This window comes from Festucalex cinctus, chromosome 8 (genome assembly GCF_051991245.1).
Source record: "Festucalex cinctus isolate MCC-2025b chromosome 8, RoL_Fcin_1.0, whole genome shotgun sequence".
Classification (NCBI taxonomy): domain Eukaryota; kingdom Metazoa; phylum Chordata; class Actinopteri; order Syngnathiformes; family Syngnathidae; genus Festucalex; species Festucalex cinctus.
Window position 1 is genome coordinate 21,075,046 of NC_135418.1, and position 13,100 is coordinate 21,088,145.

The following is a 13,100-nucleotide window of genomic DNA, read 5'->3' on the forward strand; positions in this document are numbered from 1 at the left end:
CGCTCGGCGGCGAGTGTTCGTTAATTTCACACTTGACGGGTTAAGAGGCACTCCAGAGACCCAACTATTTGTATACAAACATTAAAAAAAAAGTCAATTTTCCACAATACTGTTGTCCCCTTTAAAAATAAGTGTTTGTTATTTTAGTTGTAACTTGCAGTGGTGTAGAACTGCATTGCAGCATATTAAGATCATGTGATTCTAATTATTTAGCCCCTCAGATGCAGCTTCCTTAGAAACAGCGCTCAATATTATATTTCAGTGCTGACTGTGCTGTTTGCATATTCTCCCCCTGCTTGCGTGGGTTTTCTCCAGCTTCCTCCTACGTTTAAAAAACAAAACAAACAATACATCAGGTTAGATGAAGATTCCACATTGTCCATTGTGTAAGTGAGCGTGAACGGTTGTCTATGTGTGTCCTGTGATTGGCTGACAACCAGTCCAGAGTGTACCTTACCAAACGTCAGCTGGGATGGGCTTCACGTGTGCTTGGGGCTGTGCAATTAATCGAAATTCAATTACAATTTCAATTATTGCACTCCACAATTACAAAATCAGCATAATTGTGAAAAAAGATAATTAATACTAATTTTTGAGTTGTTTAAATTTAAACATTTGCACCTTTTTTTTACATTTTAAAATAATTCAATATTTTTTTCATCCAAAAAAAATTAATGTTTAATTTTTTTTAAACATAATTAACTTACATGATTATAGTGTTTCTATTTTTTTTAATTAATTGGTCTTAATATTTTTAAATGGTTAAACATTTTCTTGTTTTGTACCAACAAAAAATAATCGTTTGACTAATCATGATTTCAAATATTGCCAAAATAATCGTAATTATTATTTTTCCCATAATCCAGCATCCCTACATGTGCTATAGTAAATATATGGATGGATTGATGGAGTCCTCATAATATCTCAGATTTCCCAAAAAAAAAAATGTAGTTTGTAATTTAGCCACAATTTTCCTTCCTGGTCATTTTTAAAGACAAACCTTACCAAATGAATTCATTGATACCTCTCATATTACATTACATTGTGCAAGTTTACCTGGCAATTTATTGTCATTTTAACAGAAAGCTCACTTGGGTCAAAATAAAGTAAAACACCCAATAAAAGTGTGAATTAATATAAAAGCTTGTGTTGTTGCTGTGCTGTGATTTCTTCCCGAATGGTTTATTTCACGGTCTACTGGCATTTATTGTACATAGGAGCACCCTCCAGCCTGCAACCGCATCCTCCAAGAGGCAAAGTGCTCAGCAAGCAAGCATTTCAGAGGAGAAAGTTACGATTCCAAAGCGCAGCGCCGGAGAATATCCAAGTGCTGCTGGGTACACTGCAAAGGCTACAATGCATGTATAAAAGGACAAAACCACTTGTGTTTTAAAATTGTATTCTTTCTGCCCCTGAAGAGTCTGCTCAGAGCCCGGGAAATGAGACCAGAGAGAAATACAGTCCTCCGTCAAGTGGGCTGGAGAGCAGACAAGAACCTTTGACCTCAAAAGGAACGATAAAGGTCCTAAAAGCAGGTGAGGCTCACGTCTGATGGGATTGTTGAAGCACCACGATGGCACTTTCAGGCTGAATAATGACTTCTTTTCCTCTAATTATTCGAAAGACATGTGAGCTGTCACCAGCGTGGTAGCATTGAATCCAGCCCGCTCGTTTTTTTTTTTTTTTTTTTTTCAAATTTCACTTTGCTTCCAAATGCTACAGGAATTTTAATGAGCCTCATTCTAGGTTGCACACATCACTGCTTTTGTTCCACCTTTTTAAATTTTGCATCACCCACGTCGAGGCCCTTTGCTGCGGATTTTTCAGCCGAGCTGTTCCTAGTTTTCCGTTATGCACGCAACAAAAACAAGAGCGTTGGGAAGGTCATTGTGCGAACACGCACGCATTCTCACTCACTTTATTCTCCATAGGAAAAAAAATACTTTGTGATGCACGTGAGGAACATATAATTGTACTTTTTCTTGGTTCGAGTCAATTTGTGAGTAAATTGAGATGAGAACGTCATTATTTCATTATTCATATATTCTGTAGCATTTCTTTGGTTGTTGGTTTTCCGTGAGATTATTCGGATGTAAATGGGTCTCAGTAGAGTTTGGGAAACACTGAATTCTAGTTGTTAGAGCTGAGGTATGAGGTTCAAATCTCACTTATAGCAGGGGTAGCAAACGTACTTTTGTCATGAGCCACTTTGTAGTTAAGACTAGCCCCATTTCAGTTTCATCATTATTCAGATTCCTGGTGAAAACACTGGCAAAAAGAGCTTGTTGCAACATAGCCCTGGCTGAGCTCTTATAATATGCTGCCACCTTCTGGCCGTTTTTTTTTGTTTTTTTTTTTTAAATAAAAACTACCATTGCTTTAAGCCACCTCTTCATGTCAGAAGCTGCATCAAAGCCTTCCGTATGCGCTTGCCTAAAAAAAACGTGTTTGGAAGTGAAGGTCAAAGTATTAAAAAAAAAGTGATAACACATGTTTGTGTTTGAATGTGTTTATAGTTTAACTCATTCACTGTCAACCAACTTTATATTTCCAGTTGTTTGTGAGCATTTTGACTGATTACCCCAAAGACCCACAGAATAGTGTGTTGTATGATTATACATTATATACACAGTATCTACCAAATGAAAGAATATTATATTAATAATAACTTTTTTCACCAGGGTGAAAAAAAAGCTTGATTCAACCATTTTCCGTTCTTTAGTAATAGTGCCATCTGCAGGCGATTGTGCATCATTAAAATTAAATTTATTTTTGATTTTTAGTTAGTTTTTTTGTTAGTTTTAGTTAACTAAAAATAACCTTAGATTGGATACATCTCACCTCTAAAATTTTATGCCAGGAAAGAATTATTCACTTCACATTATTCCTTTTACTTCGGATTTTTTTTTAAATGATGTAATGCATTGCAGTCCTCAATTAATTTATTTCTTTGGCTATTATAGCTTGACAGCAGCGTCTTTCATTATTCGCATTTCTTAGGGAAGCACAATTTCTAGTCTATAGATGTTCCTCCGGAGCTTGCAAGTTCCTTTGGCCGGCCGTGCTCACAGTAGTTAGTTCATTAATGGTAATGTGGCACGTTAAATAAAAGTCAGAGTGACATCTCCCGGGTCCAGGGATTGCCACACAGTGGGCAATTAGAGGAAGCGATTATACTGACGAGAGGTTGAAACGTGCTTGCTCATTCATATCGAGAGGTGCCCCCATGTTTGAGCCCGGGCCCGCTGTGGAGTTTGAGCGCTCAGCGGCTCTCATGTGCACACATGAATGCGTGCAGCTTTTTTTCTTAAGGTTGGACTTAATTAAATAATACGCTCCCATTTTTCTCAGCCAAGTGAAGACTGTGTTCTAATAGATTGAATCCTCTATTGTAGACCCTGCGAGTCTTTGCATTTCTTCATGTTAGATTTCAGTATTTCAATCTTTTTCTTTTACCCGCAGACGAATGGAGTTTAAATTCAGCAGGCACAAGTTCCATATCGCCCCCACCCACACCGGCGGAGCCTCTCCCCGGCTCGACCCGGCCCGCTTCCTCTGCTGACCCGCAGGTCCGGAGCTGCTGGGAGAGTAATGACGAGGAGCCGGAGCTGCGGCCCGCTCCGCAGGAGGAGGTGTTCACTTTGGCATCCCCGCCCCACTCCCCCAAAGGAGGCCAAGGCCGGGGTGAGCCGAAGATGGAGATGAGAGGCGATCGGGTTCAAAGCCCAAATGGGACACGCAGTGAGGCCCAGCCCGAAGATGATTTCATTGGCAGGGAAAGTGATGAGGTACGCTCACTCTGGGAGGGGTCAAAGGCACCCGCTTCACTTCGATACATTGCTCACTATTGCTTTGACATAAATGACCATGAGCTGCACGGTTTGCAGCACGGCGCCTTTTATTTTAGCGGCGTAACAATGCGCAAAGTCAAACACAATCCTTTCTATGATACTGGTGGACTTCCTAATTGTAATCTCAACACTACTGATAAAAAAAATAAAATAAAAAAAAACAGTGTAAAAGGCAAGCATGGTGGTGTAATTGTTCCCATGAATGCTTCACATTTTTGTGGATCAGGGTTCAAATCTAAGCTGCAACCTTCCTGTATGGAGTTTGCATGTTCTCCCTGTGCTTGCGTGGGTTTTCTCCGGATATTCCAGATGCTTCCCACATTCCAAAAACATGCAAGTTCGGTTCACTGACGACTCTAAATGGTTTTATTGAACGCCTGTTTGTCAATATGTGCCCTGCGACCGACAGTTGGATGTAGACTGGAAATGTCTGTGTGGAAAATTGGAAGATGGCCAAGAATGTGGTGCCCACGTAGCTTCAAGGCAGAGATCCGATTTAGTTGTTGGGCAAATTTTTAATTTTTTTGCTTTGACTTGAAACAAACACTATATTGTGACAGTGACTCATCTCACTTCACAAAAAACATTTTATTGAAAAGAAAATGCATTGAAAACGTTTTCATTGTATTTTGTGGGATGTTTAAATTACTTAATGGCATTTACATTAGGGTTGAACAATTAATCAAATTCAAACCGGTTAGTTAGTTAGTTAGTTAGAATGCAATTTTCCACACTCTTTTGATAGAATTATATATATATATATATATATATATATATATATATATATATATATATATATATATATATATATATATTATAAATAAATAATAATAAATAAATATAATTTTGTGAGGTATTAGTCATAGTTAACACTTAAAAAGACTGCAAGTCAAAATGTTAAATTAACAACTCTAGTTGAAGTAAAACTGTATTTCATATTAATTCATACTTCATTTATTATTTTAGCGTAAGCCTTACCTATAAAACAAAAACATTTATGATAAACAATTGGATATTGTTTATTTTAATACAGATTAATTTATTGCTTGTGTTTGTAAAAAAAAAAAAAAAAAAAAAAAATGAAACAGACCTTGAAAAAATATAATCATAATATTGTTGGGGAAAAAGATCACAATTACATTATTTTTCTAAATCATTCATTATTTTCAATAGGAAAAGATAATTTGATATATGAGTATTTTGAGTTGCAAGCATGGTCACAGAGCGGATTAAACTCATATGTACTGTAGTTACACGAAAGTTCTGAAGTTATCACAGGAAGTCTCTGGAGTTTTTCTCAAGTCTCATACAACACACGTTAATGGTTAGAAATTTTGTTTGACGTTGGAGGCATAGTTTTCCACAACATTTTTGGTTGAACTCCAAATTGTTCCTCTTCAGAGGTCCCACTGTAATGTTACAATTCAATGTGAAATGACATCTCCTACAGTTCACACAGTCTGGTGTCAATATCACAATGCACATTACCTGGTGGAGTGTTGTTTCACACTGCACATTTCACAGTGGGGAATATACTTAAACTTAAAATGTCAATGGGGTTATTATAATCAGATAATGTATTAATGGTTACAAAATTTATAGAGTAATTTTCTTTATGCTGAGCAAGGAAATTAAACCACGATGAGTTTAAAGCCTGCTGCCTTCAAAGAAATGCTAATTGCTTTTACTTATTGAAAACTCTATGATAAGAATTATAATTCCAATTTAATGGGAAATGATTTCCAACTGGCTTACAGTCATTACATTGCAGGGTGGGAACGCAAATGTTTGAACTTCCCTCCACGATGCTTGCACACATTTGTTCATTTGCGCCTTTCAAACTAAACATTACAGATTTATGGCAAAAGCGATCACGTGTTGGGATGTAGAGGAATGGCATGTTTGAAGGGTTTGTTTGCTAGTTAGCAGCTTTAGCCCAACTACTTTGTGGAGGAGTGGGTCTCATTTGGAAATATTTAGGCTCTTAAGCAAAAACCAAATGTTTATTTTGAAGGAAAAATGTATAAAGGTGTACACTATAGTTGGTTCGGTGGCACCAAACCAAATTGGCTTGTCGAGCCTTGGCTGCACTGAGAGCCACTCTCGTGTTTTTGTGTTTTCCAGTCAACTTAAGCCAAATAGTACATGCCTGCAAATCATTAACTGTGCCAAGCTCAAGGCTATCTTTTGATAGAGACAATACTATGCATACTGCATCAAAACCTTGTTTATTGGCACCTAATGTCAACTTTGCAAAAGGAAAGCTATATTCATTCACTGGCAACAACATTACATGTGCCTGAAAAATTGGATAAAATCCTGCAAGGAAAACGTGTGCACCCTTTAAAAATAATATACATTTCTAAGAAAGTAGTTGGATTGTGTTGTAAACTCTTTTCAATTCATTAAAACACAGCTATAAATTATATCCAGTATAACACTTTTGAACAATTATTGTGTTCCAACTATTTGACAACTACAAACTATGTCACACTTTAGATACCAGTACAAAAGTGGCAAAAGGACATTTTACTTTCAAGGTTTATTTAATAAATATTTATACATTTATAACCCAAAAAGGAACAAACATGTTATTGTATGTTAGCATGCTAATTTAGCGACATGCTAAGTCACACTGACAAGGGTAACTTGGCAATATAGAACGAGGGTCAAACTTTTCTTATATCATATTTACACCGTGCAATAGGTGAAGCTAAGCGAATAGGCTAATGACGTTTTCTTTTTTGGTTTGTTGACAAATTAACCTGGCAAAAGCCAGATTCTCCACAGTAATTTCGGCGGGAAAAGGTGGTACATTCTGTACAATAATTTGAGCTGATTGGACGATGCAACATTCTACACGTTTGTTTTAATTTAACCAATCACGGCCAATGCGTTTGTGTCCGTTCATCGTTCTTGTCGAAGATGGGGGAAAGCACGAACATCTTACCAGCTAGTAATGCACGAAACGCCCCTCGCTATTCAACATTCAACAAGGAAACAGTGAATAATTCTGCGAGAACAGAATTAATTGTAGAGTCCATTGGTCCTTGTTGGGTTTGTTTGTTAGCCCTTGCGTCGGCGCTGGCTTCCTGGTTTCGTCACAGTTGCATATCCCGCCCCCAAACACAATGTCGCTCTGTGATTGGTCCGAAACACCAGTGGTTCGAGAACGGTCTCCGGGAGCGGTACAAGATGTATTCTCTGGCGTATGTGAACTCACAAATACCGCGAGAATTCATCTTGCGAGAGCAAGGTTATTTACAAATAGAAAAGGGGAAAACTTTCATGAGTGCTATGTGGGCTCCCTCTAGTGGTATGTAAAAGAATCACTAAGTACAGTTTAGCTGTGTTTAGCATTTTAATACAATATATTTGCATTTAATGGTAAGGAACGTTTTGTTTTTAAACTCATTTGAGTAAAATTTGAAATCATCATTCAAGCTCAGCTTTTTTTTAAATTATATTAATAACTGATTGCAAATAGATGGTTGTGAAACCAGTTTGCAATACGACTTAATCATTGCAACGCTAAAAGCTCGTCTTGTTATTGAGCCGGCAACATGGCAGAGAAAGCACACATGATTTATCTGACACACGTTGGCTTGATTTAGATTTTCACTCATTTCTGTCAGCTTGCTCATTTCTTCACTCGTCTTTCAAGGTGTTGCATCAGGTTCACACAATTCTTTGGAGCCATTTGTTCTTAAACACAGAGAAATATTAAAACCGCCGGACATTTTGCTTGTGATCAAGAGAGGTATATACAGTGGTTCTAGATAAACTGGCGTATGATTTGGCTGAAATGCAAGTGTGGAAAGGAAGAGAAAAAAAGCAGAACAATAGCGGATTTTGAACACGCCTTCAACATAGTAACAGACTGCAAAGCAATATGGTCACAATAATACTCATTAATGTTGTTTACTGGCTTGTACTTGAAGTAGAATGATGAAGGATCGAAAGAAGGAGAAAGCAAATAACATATGGCGCTGATAAGCTTAAGCCTCAAAGGGCTTATTATAACCTTTCACCCTGGAATAAAGCTCGCCACAAATGGAGCCGGTTGAGAGAAGAAATGGAGACAAGACAGACTTCTCTGTGCTCGGGGAGCTTTTCTGTTTGTTTCAGCCAGAGAAGTAACGACTGCATTTAACGACTTTGCGTCTCTAGATTTGCTGCTTGCAATTCTCACTTTTCCCACTCAAAACTGGCACAAACTAGTCAGGAGGGATGCTGCTTATTACAGTGCTTTCTTAACATTTCAGTGGAATGGCCTGTCTGTCTGTCAACAGTTCGGCACCATTATGCTTTACGTATCAGTAAATGTGAGAAATACTCGAGTAATAAGTTCCTCGCTAAGCTCAGCACTTTTGCAGAATAATCACTTAACTGTGTGCTACACACTCACACATACACCAACCTGCCACACCATCATGACCACTTGCACAATCTAATGAGCTCCAGTGAAAGATCTGGATTCATAATTCTGCTTTCTCAAAATGATTTTGACTGACACATTCAAAGAGGTAGCAACTATGCAATGTATTTATTATTATAGTTTGTTTTGCAGTGGTGCCGAATTGCATTGCACCATACTGAGAGCCGTTTCCATTATTTTTGGTTACCTCAATTAGCTGCGTGACAGAATCAAAATATAAGACACAGCTCTATCAGCTCTATCTAGCAGTATGATGTATTGCAGTTCCAGTGCAGAAGAGGAAGCCGACCGCAAAATATTATTTGTAATAATATGTTCGGTGTGCCCCCACGAGTGTATACACGGCATTCTGATTAATATTGTGTTTATGAAATATGAGTTAAGCGGCAAAATCCAGACATTTTTATCCATCTCAGGGGGCGGCCATTTTGCGGCCATCAAGCAACGACCAATCACAGCTCACCTGTTTTCTGAAGCTGAGCCGGGATTGGTCGTTACCTTGAGAAACTGTGATGTCATTTTCAGTGGACAGCATGGGGCAAAATGGCCGCCCCTTGGGATGGATTAAAAAAAATGGCTGGATTTTGCTGCTTAATTCAATTGTTTATGTTTAGACAGGGCCACACAGAATATATTATTGTAAAGTTTTTTTTGTTTTGTTTTGGTTGACTTTAAATTATTACCTCTTTGGCAGTGTCACTCAAAACAGAATTGCCAAAACATGGCTCCTTAATATTAGATAAAATACACTTGTTTTTTGAGTAAATAAGTGATGCCAATGCAGAGAAAATTTGACTAACTTCTTGAAACAAGAAAAATGTCTAGATCTAATAGTAATAAGCTTAAAAAATAATCTTAATACTTATTCTAAGCAACAAAATGGAAATTAAATTTAAAAAAATCTAAGCAACAAGATTAAGTCAACTATATCTTAAAATAAGCCTCAAATGCTTATTTTTATTTGTTGCCTAAAATATGTGAAAAACACCTCAGCAAAACCTGCTATTTGTATTTTGTCAGTGTTTTTTTTTTTTTTTTTTTTTTTTTAGGATAGTGCTTGTTAATTAACAAACAGGGCTCAGGTAAACACCATATGCCAGATTGTAGCCATGTACTACTACTTTCCATTTGATGCCCCAGTCACACCCAAACAACAATTTTATTCATTGTTTTAACATGAGAAATCAATTATTTGGGGAATTTTAAGATGAGTCTTATTTTAAGGGGAAAAGAGTGAAATATTCTTAGTTTAAGAGAGTATTGTTCAAAACAATTTATGAAAAACTTTTTTTTCCAATTTATAAAATGAACAACTTTTGGATGTATGTACTAAATAAGAAGAAAAAGTTGTATTTACCTGAAGTAACTAGCATTTAACACACAAAACAAGATGGAGAAGATAATTTCACCATAGATTTAAGGCAATAAATCTTAAGATGTCATACATTTGCAGTGACATCATTTTCCTTGTAAAGGCAGAATGAGACAATCTTTATGTTGGTTCTCATTATTCTGTACAAGTCTTTATAATGTTGTGATTGGGTAGTTTGTGCAATTTTTTACAGTTTAACAGACGGGAGCTGCACTTATAATGTTGTAATTACGAGAAACAAAGTGTTTATTATGCATTCCGCTGTGCGTCAGCAGGTTCTCTGCGGTATCTCATATCAACACATTTCTATGGATATTACAATACTTTTCACCACGTCAACATTGCGAATAAAATGACTGAATCAATGCTGTGAATCCAGTTGTGTTTAGTCTTAATCGGAAGAGACTCACCTGAGGCGCAAGCTGTAGTCCACAACATCCTGTAATGGATTGTGTTTGACATCAGTGTTGTTATATTTTGTATTATGGCAGATACATTTGTGTTTGAATAGCCGTGAACATTTTTCTTCCCTTGGCTCAGCCTACAGCCGTATAGTCCATTTACTTTTACGCCACTGTGGTAAATAAAAATCAACAGCAGTCAATGTGCATTTATTTATACACGAGAAAGAAATGTTCTTACAAATCTAAAACCATAAATGTATTACTGGTATATGCTTCACACTATCAAAGCCAGTCTGGCTCTAGGTCACCAGTGACAACATGGATAAATAATTTAAAGGCGAAGACAACACCACAAAAATATTAATTACAATTGTCAGGTTTTTATTGAATTGTTTCGAATTCATTAAGCGAATTTACTGAAAATGTGCAAAATGGACATGTGACTTATGCCCGTTTCCATCTGCTCTTCTTTTGCGAATATTGAGTGGGTACTCCGCCACTCCAGGTGGCGGTATACACCATTAAAAGATGTGATTCACCAGTATTTTAAAAGAAGAAGAAGACGACCAGGATGCGATGACGTCGTATGAGTTTGCTTTTTTAAATCTTGTTAAAGAGTAGCGTTTCTTTGCCGTTTTCGATCTAATATAGCATTAATATTCATTTCTGTTTCATTGTCCCCCCAAACATACCTTACTTTATCATCCGCCATTGCTTTGGGACTACAAACGTACGTGTGACGTAATATCCGGTCAAAACGTGTATCTGGTCTTGCCAGCGGTTATTGGCAAAACCTGTTTCAAAAGTGTTTCCATCGCCAAAATTCGCATTTTCCTTTTTTCACAACGCTTCAAAATCCACCCTCTCTAAGCGTGAAAACTTTGTCGCGAATTTTGTGCCCTTTTTCGAATTTCTGGCGTTTCTATTCAGTTTTCTTTTCACATTTCTTGAAAATTTCAATAAAAATTGGGTGGATGCAAATCCAATTAATAACATGTTCTATGCAGCCCCACTGGTCTAAAAACATTATTCTGGTTAATATTGTGTTGGTGGAATATAAGTTAATCAGCAAAATCCAGCCGTTTTTAATCAGTATCAGAAGGCGGCCATTTTGCCACTTGCTGTCGAGTGAAAATGACATCACAGTTGCTCAGGCTTAAGGTAACAACCAATCACAGTTCAGCTTCAGAAAACAGGTGACCCATGATTGGTTGTTGCCTGAGCAACTGTGATGTCATCTTCAGTTGACAGCAAGTGGCAAAATGGCCGCCCTCTGACATGGATAAAAACGGCTGGATTTTGCTGCATAACTTATATTCCACAAATGTAATATTCATTAGAATGTCATGTTTAGACTAGTGAGGTCATATATAACATATTATTGTCAAGAAATGTTTATGTTTGACTTCCCATTTCATTCCTATTCTTCCAGGAAAAGAGCTACATTGCGCTCCCACATTCAACATTAAATGCCGACTCCACTCCTGACATTTCCCAATGTCTTGATCCAAATGTGGAACTTCAAGTCAATCCTGAGGATCAAACCACTGAGCGAACATCAGTAGAAGATCTTTGTCCAGCTGCCAGTGAAATGCACCCGCATTCACCAGATAGCGAGCCAGATGAACATGATGGGATGGCTTCCGGATACTGTCACTCACCTTTTGGTACCAGACAGGAGGAGAGGTGTGGGTCAGGTGACGCGGAAGGGGGATACCAGGATACGGATTGGAACAGAAGCGTATCACTGTCAAGGAGCTGCCTTCAAGAAGTCACACTGGATGTTGACCCGCTTGAGGTAAGATCTGCCTGAAGGATCAACGCTCATCCGAACAATTTAACCGTGGGTGACAAAGACACACCTTGACACAAGGATTGCAATGCAGAGAAAACAATATGTTGCAGATTTACAAGTGTTTTTCGTTTTTATTCCCGACTAACCTTGATTTGTAGCCCTGGAAATTGCGTTCCATTGCTGAGCATAAATCGGACTTACTGCGCAGATAAAATAAATGTCCTCGTAGTAAAAACAAACAGTATAAGTATTTCAATATTTTCCATTCCATTCCAAACAGGATGTTCACAGGGTTAGATGATATGACGCTATAAACCAGGAAACACAACGTATCCACGTCTTTTTTTTTTTTTTTTTTTTTCTTCCGTTGCCAGTTTAGCCTGATCCTGTGAATTTATATTGGCACATTATTCGGGCTTATACCTAGGAGAGCGGTTATGGAAAAACAAAGCAGTCGAAAGCTTGTAGGATAATGTGTTGATTTTATTTTAAGGATTGTAAAAGTCCTGAAGAAAGGGTCTCAGACTATATGGCGCAATCACCAGCTTGAGGCGGGAATCCGAGATATCAGCATCGTCAGCTAGAGTGACGGTAAAGCCTGAAGGGAGACGGCTGTTTTCTTCCTGAGTTTACACAACAGCGCTTGCGACATACCCTCGCATCCCTCGTCATGGCGTTAGCGCCTGACTGCTGATTTGTGGCAGCTCCTGACAGGCGGCGTGCAGTGACGCCTCTGACTGAAAGGTTGTCATAGAAATATGACGTGCTTGAATGTGTTCTCCCCAGGCCCCGGTTCATTATTTATGAGAATTAATTCACCGACTCACCACTGACACCGGAGCATTTTGCACTACTCTCCCAAATGAATAGATGGCCTTATGAAAAGAAAGCATTTGCCTTTGATAGTGGAGTATTTGTAGTAGGGCTGTGCAGATCGATCCACGTAATAATAGAATTGATACTAAAGTGAGTATCGGTATCATATTGATACCAAAGCACTAGTATCGCGCAAACCCATTGTAATGCATGCGCATGCGCCGGCCCACCAATGACAGTGGGAGGTGGCAATGGCGGTAAAAAAAAATAATAAAAAATTGAGAGTGAATGATTGCTTATATTTTACTTAGTTTGAGCTTTTCCTCCTACTGGTTGAGTTAGGTATTAGTGTAGCACAACATAAATCGGATGATGTGTTTAGACTAGAGCCAATAGACTAGACTAGACTAGACTAGAACTAGAC

General features: G+C 37.9%; 1 protein-coding gene across 6 annotated transcripts in view; it reads left to right on the forward strand.

Annotated features, from left to right (window-relative positions):
* The window catches only part of cfap20dc (CFAP20 domain containing), a 38,675-nt gene that overhangs the window by 9,096 nt on the left and 16,479 nt on the right, over window positions 1-13,100 (forward strand). For all 6 annotated transcript variants that reach the window (XM_077531040.1, XM_077531035.1, XM_077531036.1 and 3 more), the window contains 4 exons: window positions 1,218-1,337; window positions 1,419-1,535; window positions 3,463-3,788; window positions 11,498-11,863. In XM_077531040.1, the coding sequence (XP_077387166.1) occupies window positions 1,218-1,337; window positions 1,419-1,535; window positions 3,463-3,788; window positions 11,498-11,863 (929 nt within the window). The remainder of the gene's footprint in view (window positions 1-1,217; window positions 1,338-1,418; window positions 1,536-3,462; window positions 3,789-11,497; window positions 11,864-13,100) is intronic.